The sequence below is a fragment of the Enoplosus armatus genome, chromosome 23 (assembly GCF_043641665.1).
Source record: "Enoplosus armatus isolate fEnoArm2 chromosome 23, fEnoArm2.hap1, whole genome shotgun sequence".
Classification (NCBI taxonomy): Eukaryota; Metazoa; Chordata; class Actinopteri; order Centrarchiformes; family Enoplosidae; genus Enoplosus; species Enoplosus armatus.
Window position 1 is genome coordinate 5,492,823 of NC_092202.1, and position 8,295 is coordinate 5,501,117.

Sequence of the window (8,295 nt, forward strand, 5' to 3'; positions counted from 1 at the left end):
AGTATGTAAGGGAGTGTGTGTGTGTGTGTGTATAAGGAGTGCACTACTTCAAAATTAGATCATTTTGAGAAAAAAGTCACTCCTATTACAATATTATTCTAGGCCATGAATGTAAAGCATGTTATGTTGAAGTCAGGAGTCATATTAAGATATCTGCTTACAATAAAAATTACATTTGAAATATATCATCATCTATGTTTTAAAAATCCGGGACTCTCAGATGCTTTCCAAAACCAACACACAATGTAATGAAGTCAAATCCTATATATTCAGTCATTATAAAACTAAAAGTTTAGAAATACAAGAAGCAAATGGAGTTTTGTGAGTCAGAAAGAAGAAACCAGTGGTTTCACATGATCATTATTGGGAGAGGAAAGAAACATATTCTGCTACACAAAATTATGTGTACTTTTCAGACTTTCTATAATTATTTTATCCCTTTGGGCTTCTAAAATTATTCAAATTAAACAACTGGAGGAGGAAAAAAATCACTTGTAGTTTAATACATAATACAAACTGCTGGGGTCACATGTAGGCTTTACATTGTTTTAAGTTGGAACTACTGGTCCAGTTGGAACTACTGGTAAAGAAAAGTTGCAAAAAAGCTTTCAATTTATTTCCATCTCTCTATGCCGCATTTACCCTAGTTGGAGATGTTCTCCATACTCTGCTATTGAGAAATGAAGATTTGTGAAACAACTAAAAAACTTTACAAAAGAGACACTACATCATCTGTGCTGTAGTTTGAACCAGCTTTAAGTTACAAGTTTCAGCTTTAAAACTGAGATAATTTTCTTCTACTGAAGTTAATATCAGAAAATGTCCTGACAGAAACAGTACTGCTCTTCCCACCACTTATCTTGTTTCAGGGCAAAAGCAATGTGCGTTATTTTAAAGCCTCCTGATTAATCATTTCACAGATTTATGAGGTGCAATATACTGTAATGGTAGTGACCCACATCCCACTGCAGACTCAGAAATTTTAAATCTGTTGGTGTCTGTGGACGTTCCTGTCTGGCCTCTGTCTTATCAGGGCTTTTCTGGCTGGTAGGTGAGGCGGACTGTCTGCTCCATCCTTCTGTCTCATCCAACCCTGTCGGAGACCCTCTGATACTGAGGAGGAGGAGGAGGAGGAGGAGGCAGAGGGGCAGAGGGGCTGAGGGGGAGGAAATGATTAAGGGTGAGATGGCGGGAAGTAGCAGTTGCACAGACAGGAAACAGAGACTTTTCTTATCATCTTATCATGGCTGAGTCCAGCCTCAGGGACCGGATCAAAGAGGTGCACCTTGCTTTCATTTGTTGCAGTGGGAACTTGTTTGCATCGGCTCTTTCACTGAAACTGCAGTCATCTTCCCTTTTTCTTTTGTGCAACAGTCGTACACTTTCTCCTATTTTAGGGAGGTTTGAAGGGGAAATAAGTTTATTCTCTTAGTGAAAACTGTCTCTACAGTGTCATTTCCCACCTTCTTGTAGTGAGAGTTTAGCTTCAATCTAGTGCTGTTGAGAATTCACTGGTTTGTTTAAAATGTGTCCGGTGACTCAGCCAAGAGAATAAAAAATGCTCCAGTGAGCAAATATGTTTTCTAGAAATGAAAAGGACCCTGAAAATCACCTGCCACAGACAAAATTGTCCAGCATTCAGGTGATGGATGGTGTTCATTTCCTTCCTTAATTTGCTGCACTCTACATCTCATTACTGGTGATTCAGAAATCCAGGCTCAAGGCTCAGACTCTCAAACATTAACATCAATTGTAAATGTGTGTGCCTGCGAGTGTGTGTGTGTGTGTGCACTTCAGACAGGCTAAGAATGTACACGATCTCTACAGTACATCTCCACAGGCCAAATATAAGCAACTTACACAAGCCTCATTTAATGTTGAAAAACAATCCCGCATATTTCAGCTGTAATGCGTCAAAGCTGAGGATGGTGACGTTCCCCTGTCTGACTCTCTGCTGGGGAGTTCTGCAGCTCTGGAGGAGAGCATGATGGGAAGGCATAAAAATGAAAGAAATGGCGTTGAGCCATTGGAATGACTGGGGCCTCACAAACCCAGCCCTCAATATTTGTTTTGCTTATTGTGGTCTGGCAAAGCTCAATACAGAGAGGCATCATTTCATGTAGAACTGTATGAAGTGTGATTGACAAGTGTTCTCCTTCTCTGAAACATCAACGAGGACTATGTGTACACTTTACAGGACAAATGTGGGCTTTGTTTCAAGTTTTCTAACTGGAAAAACTTGGTGTCTGTACTCTCCTAAACTATCCAGCAAAATGTTTTTCTGATTAATACGAGGAGAGAACTAGAACTTGTATTTGCATTATGCTTCATTTTACATCTACAATGACTATAAAAAATGTTAACTTTGGAAGTCAGCGACACAGTTTGAATTCAAAATTAATTTCAGTTTTCAGAAAACGAAACAGCTCCACAAAGTTTTCAGACTGGGCCAGCTTCCAACTGTTCAATTTACTTTTGGTGGATGTTTGCAGGACTAAAATCGTGCAGAAAAGGAGTTTTGAGGTTGGATTTACAAGTCTACAGCTCTGTGTTGAGAACACAAGCTCAATGTCTATAAATGCAACCACATACATTCTCATGCACACACTCCAGTTTACAGTCTATAATACAACCTCTCTGAATTAAATCATGACAACCGTGTAAAGACATGCAGCTGGTCCACAAACTCTCTGTGTGTGAATTTGAGTGTGAAAAATGAACGTGAACTTGTGTGTTTTCCTGGTACGTTGGTCAACATTAGAAGTCACTGGAACTTTTCACTGAAGAAGCAGAAGAAAATAACCCACCTGCTAGTCCAACTTATACAGATTTCAGTCCCAGAAACACATTGGCTGAGCAGAAAGCTCCTTTTATTAAGTGGCTAATGCCAGTAAACTACTCTGTAGTCTGTTTTGACCCAGATACAGGCAGAGCTTAACCAACAGTCAGGTAAAAACATTACTGTGAATAACCACCAGAGAGCCACATTCTCTCTATCACTTCCTCGACCCAGGGCTTTTTCCCCGTTTTCTTCTACTTTTTTCCTCTCATTCTTCCATCTTGCTCCTTTCCTCTCATCAACTCTCTTCACACGCTGCCCATCTGTCTGTGACTGTGAGGGCAGACTGACACAGAGAAGCCGCCAAGTCCAGTTTAGTGCTTGCGTTTCTTTGCCAAAGCCGGGCCTGCCTGCAGAGAGCAAGAGGGGGTTTTATCTGGCAAGACATGGCAACCCAGAGGCGAAACTCCAGGATGAAGACAAATGATGAGACAAAAAACAAGTGATGGCAGGGATTTTTAACTGGCTATTACAGATAGTCGTTTCTCTCCCTGTATTTTTATAGCAGACACTCGTATCCAAAGCAAGCTAAAATAAACGCAACAATGGAAAAAGCCATAATTCCTGGATCAACAAGATTACTAGCAACCAATAGAATAAAATAAAGGCTTTGAGCCATATTGCCTTGAAGATATTTGGTCATGTAAAAGGCAAATGCATGGAAAATGAATTAAATGAGAGCTAGAAAGAGCAGGAAAATGGATCAACTTTTTCAGGGCAATTACAGTAAGCAGAGGGGAAAGGAATATGATTCAGTTTGGAGATGGTGAACTACTTCTGTCTCAGGTACAGTACAGTAGTTATTCCTCAGTGGCCTGAAAAGGTTTACTGAAAGTCATCAATCAGCTCCTTTGTACGGTGCTCATGAACGTGCTGGAAAGCTACAGCAGTGCGGTGAGTTATGACATCAGCTACCAGGTCATCATGTCCGACACAAGGTTGAGGAGAGACAGATCCGCTGTGAATCAATATGACAAAGTGCTGCACCCTAAATAAACTCATAGTGTATGACACTTACCCTCATCATTATTTCAAACACACAGAATGATGCGCTGGTTTATATCAATAAAGTAAAGAAAGAGAAGGGCTGGGTATCGAATCTCAATAACATGTGAGTGACAAATTCGTATCAGCACCATATTGGCACCGGTTTTGAACAATTTCCAATGATGTCCAACCCTCAGTATGCTCCAAACAAAGTGCTTGACAGTCCAACAGTGTCTGAAACCCTCTTTCCAAGTGGAATCTAGGGGGCTGCGTCTGACAATTTTTGGTACTTTCCGAAACCACCAATCCAACACTTTACGCAGCGATTAGCCAGTTATGCGGGGGTGCGAAAAAGTATGCAGGATTTTAGCTTCTCCCTTAAGCTCTCTTTTGTCATTCTTCCATTACATTTCGTGTGTACACTCAAGTGCAAAACCATAACTGCCTTCAAGGAAAGTCTGTCCGAGCGTGTGCGCAATTATCCACATCTCTTAATTAATTGCATCTTTCTATGGGAGGCATTCTTCTTGCCACGCCTTAAGAGTGTGGCCGTTCAGAGAACAGCTATAAACACGTTTGCCTTTAGATGTGGTCATCAACCTAGTTCCCTGAAGCATATGACACTATAAGAGAGAGCTTATTTGGCTACAACCAGCCTATATTATCTCATTTTACTCCCTATACAGATATAAACACGGCTTACTCGTTCAATATATTCTTAAGTGTATGTTTACACATTTACTGTATATACTAACACTAAACACAGTTTAACACTAAATACAATATTTGCCTAAACTAGCTTTAACTAAGTTAAAAAAATCAGAAACTCCTGAATTAGAAATCATTTTGGGACCTAAACTGATCCTTTAAAAATACTGTATGATGTATTAGGTGAAAAGAGAGACAGCAGATAGACAGACAGACAGACAGACAGACAGACAGCAGAAAGACAGACAGCAGAGAGACAGAGATGAAGAGTGCTGGAGGAGAGCCCTGTCTCTACATGCACGGCTGGTGGAAAAATGTCTCTCTTAATGGATCCCAGCTTTCTGCAGCACTTAGAACCGCCAAGACCAGCCAAGGGAATAAAATATGGCATTATTATTATTATACTGCAATTATCAATTATCCTCTCTCTCTCACTTTCACTGTCTCTCTCTCTTTCTAACACAGATGTGCACGTTCACACACATCACATAGACTTACAAACACATATGCGCCTACACCCTTAATTTTCCCTTGAAGCCTCAGATGGATACACGGGAGCACAAACACATGGAGGCACGTGTACGGGCAAAAGCGCAAAATCACTAATTACATGCAGTCACACACACAAGGCAAAATTCCCAATTCAACAAACTCACACACTGAGACAGTTGCCCTACAGTTTAGTCGGGACACGATGACAGGCGGATATGCGCCTTGTAGATTAGTGTTAGCAGACCCATCCTTTATGCAGCTAATGGAAAGAGACGACAAATGCTCCTTTTTCCTCTTTCAGATTCAGACGGATGATAAAATAACCCAGAGATCAGGCGATAAATCACAGACGGCCTGTTTTCTTTTTTTTTTAAACATCACTTCCTCGATCATGTGAAGACAGTAAATGTCAGACTGAATCTATCAGGTGTAGGCCGGTTTCTGGAGTACCGGTTGATGTGTTGCGATCTGCTAAGCTCATCTATCTTTCCAAAAAATCTCAGCTCTGTGTAGGCTGCACGTACCTCTCCCATTACTCATACATGGCTCAAGTCGGCCTACAGACTCTCACCATGCAGATGCCATACTGGAAAGAAATACAGGAGAGTTTGTTGGCTATGATAAGTGAATAACGGAATTAAATTGAATGTTTTATTTTAATCAGACCTTGAATCAATAACAATGCCTGGAGGTCAACTTAAAAGCCTGAGCAGCAGTACACCCAGCCATCTTTGGCTGAATTAGACTACTACATCACTTGATATATCACCTAAAACATTCAGAGTGTTTGTGAATAATGATAAGGCACTAAAGTTCCCCCAGAAAGCCTTTTCTTGGTATTGTTGTGGTCTTTAGCAGCTGGGACGCAGCCAGCGGTCTCCTTATCAGCACTTAACTTAGGAGGGCAAGCTGAAAACCTGTCCTGAGGGCCAAGCTTTCAGCGCTAAGCCGGAGGATACGGTCCAAGGCTATTAGCTTTAAACAGGGATGGATTGAAGGGTAAACCTGCCAAAACTCAGCTTACCTACCCTTTTTGTCTGTAAAACTAGGCTGACGTGATTTTTTATCTACAGTGCATTCATGGAAAGTTAGTGATGTTGCATCAAAGTGATATAGGTCTTAAGGTGACAATTTTCTGAATACATTATTGAAAACTGATGGTTTGCCTTATGATGATCACTGACTGGATGTAGTATTTGTCCCACTTCAACAACCTGTTTATTCAACACCACATCACTGACTTTAAGCAGTTGAGGCTGCGGCTAGACAGCAACAAGCTTAGCTATTTGGACAACCATCAGCAGTTTCATCACATGATTGTACCCATGTCAAAGAGGTACTGGTAGGAGATCTATTTTGTATTTGTGCACAACTATCAGCAGACTGCAAAATAACAGAAAGTAGGTAAGTAACAGGGTGTAGTATTTCTTACCATGTTTGCAGACCTCAAAAGCACCTGAATATTCTCCTGCGTGTACTTAAAATAACGCTCAGTGCCTCACAAAGCTCCTGACTGAAGGCAGATCTGAGGCATGAGCTGAGGTGTGTGTGTTTATACAGGACCAGTCGCTATACCACCAACACAGCTTTTACAGCTGGACTGTTTGGACTTGACGGATGAACTGTGCCATATGTCCTCGATGCATGTGTGTGTGTGTGCGCGGCTGGGTGTCATGCAGCTCAAATCAACAAACCATAAACAAGCTAACATTTTGACCCCTTGTAATCCCACATAACCCCCAAATCCCTGCCTCTACAACAATTTCACTCTTACAGCCAGTAATGCTTCTCTTTAAGAGCCAAAACTCTCAGGAAGAATGAAATTAGGTAAAAGGAGTATTTGACAAAAACCTATCAGTAACATTGAAGCAATTCATATTCACCTAGAAAGCAGAACAACAACTAAAACTGTTTAACGTGACTTATGCGTGTCCACTTGTTCTCAGTGTTGTTCTGTGTTACATGTTAGTTAATTTATGTGTTGCTATGTGCATGCATCCATGTGTGTCTGTGCATGCGTGTGCTCACTCCTAATGGTATTTTCATCACTGGAAACTCCTGAACAATCAGCCGGCAAGCGGCTTCCCCTCACTATCTGCTAGTGTGTAATTTAGAGGAAGCAGAAGCAGCAACAGCAAGGCCACGCAGGGCCTCATTAACATCAACCGTACTAAGCCACAATCACTCCCTGCACAGACAGCAGGCTGTAGACTAACTGACACACACACATATACAGACACAGTCACACATATAGTAAAGATTTCTGAAAGGCAAGCTCAGGTTCATTATTGAGATGCAAAGAAAACGAGAAAGTGAGCAAACTTCCAGAAAACAAATAAATAAAGGCCTCGCTGACATTAATGTTCATTAACTTTATCTTTTGGTCTGACTCACCGCTGCCCTCTGGAAGGCTCCTTTCGTGTAGGTGCCCCCTCCTCTGTAGTTGATGGCCGGGATCTCCTGGTTGAACAGGGAACACTTGTGCTGGTGGGACTTAGGCGCTGAGATGTGGTCCACCCTCGTCACTACATGGGTCTTGGATGAGAAGGTGACCAACGCCACCCGTGTGTCCTCCGGCGCAACAGGAAAGTCGGACAGCATCTTGCGTACGAACCTCAGCTCGCTCAGGAAGTTATTGGCCCCCACACTGGACGACTCGTCCACCAGGAAGACCAGGTCCAAGCAGGAGCTTTTCTCACGTAGCTCACGGACATTTCGCTTGAACGCCTGGCCGAGGCGCTCCACTTTGCTCTCGGCACTCTCTGACAGGTTGCCGGCTGATGAGGAGGAGGTTACGGGTGACATCTGCCTGGACCGGCGGGACTTCAACTGGGGTTGGGATTGTTGGGCAGCCGGCCAGGCTGTGGTCCATACATCCAGGATGCACAAGACCAAAAGGCAAGAAGTCCATGATGGTGTTAAAGAGTACCTTTGAGAAAACATAGTGACAGTCAGCAAAACACCTGCGCTGAAGAAGGACTCTGTAGAAACAAAAAGACAACGTGGATCCTCTTCTCAAGAGGAATTCAGTGAAGAGAAATGTGTCCTATGCCTGCGTCAGTATCCAGGATAGCAGACAGCAGCAGTTCAGTGCAGAGTTCCTCAAAAGCATTTCTGGATGAAGATGAGGATTCTTCTCTTTTGAGTCAAAAAGTACCTCTGTCCATCAGCCTCTTTCTCTCTCCAGTGGAAAAAGACTCCGGTCAAGTCTGGAAAAATGTTTAGGCTTGCTCGCAAGGTATCTGTCTGCTTGTCTTTTCTACAAAAAT

General features: G+C 42.2%; 1 protein-coding gene across 1 annotated transcript in view; it reads right to left on the reverse strand.

Annotated features, from left to right (window-relative positions):
- The window catches only part of svep1 (sushi, von Willebrand factor type A, EGF and pentraxin domain containing 1), an 80,368-nt gene extending 72,399 nt beyond the window's left edge, over positions 1 to 7,969 (reverse strand). Inside the window, exon 1 of the mRNA XM_070929424.1 lies at positions 7,421 to 7,969. Within this exon, the coding sequence (XP_070785525.1) occupies positions 7,421 to 7,969 (549 nt within the window). The remainder of the gene's footprint in view (positions 1 to 7,420) is intronic.
- Positions 7,970 to 8,295: the final 326 nt, after the last annotated feature.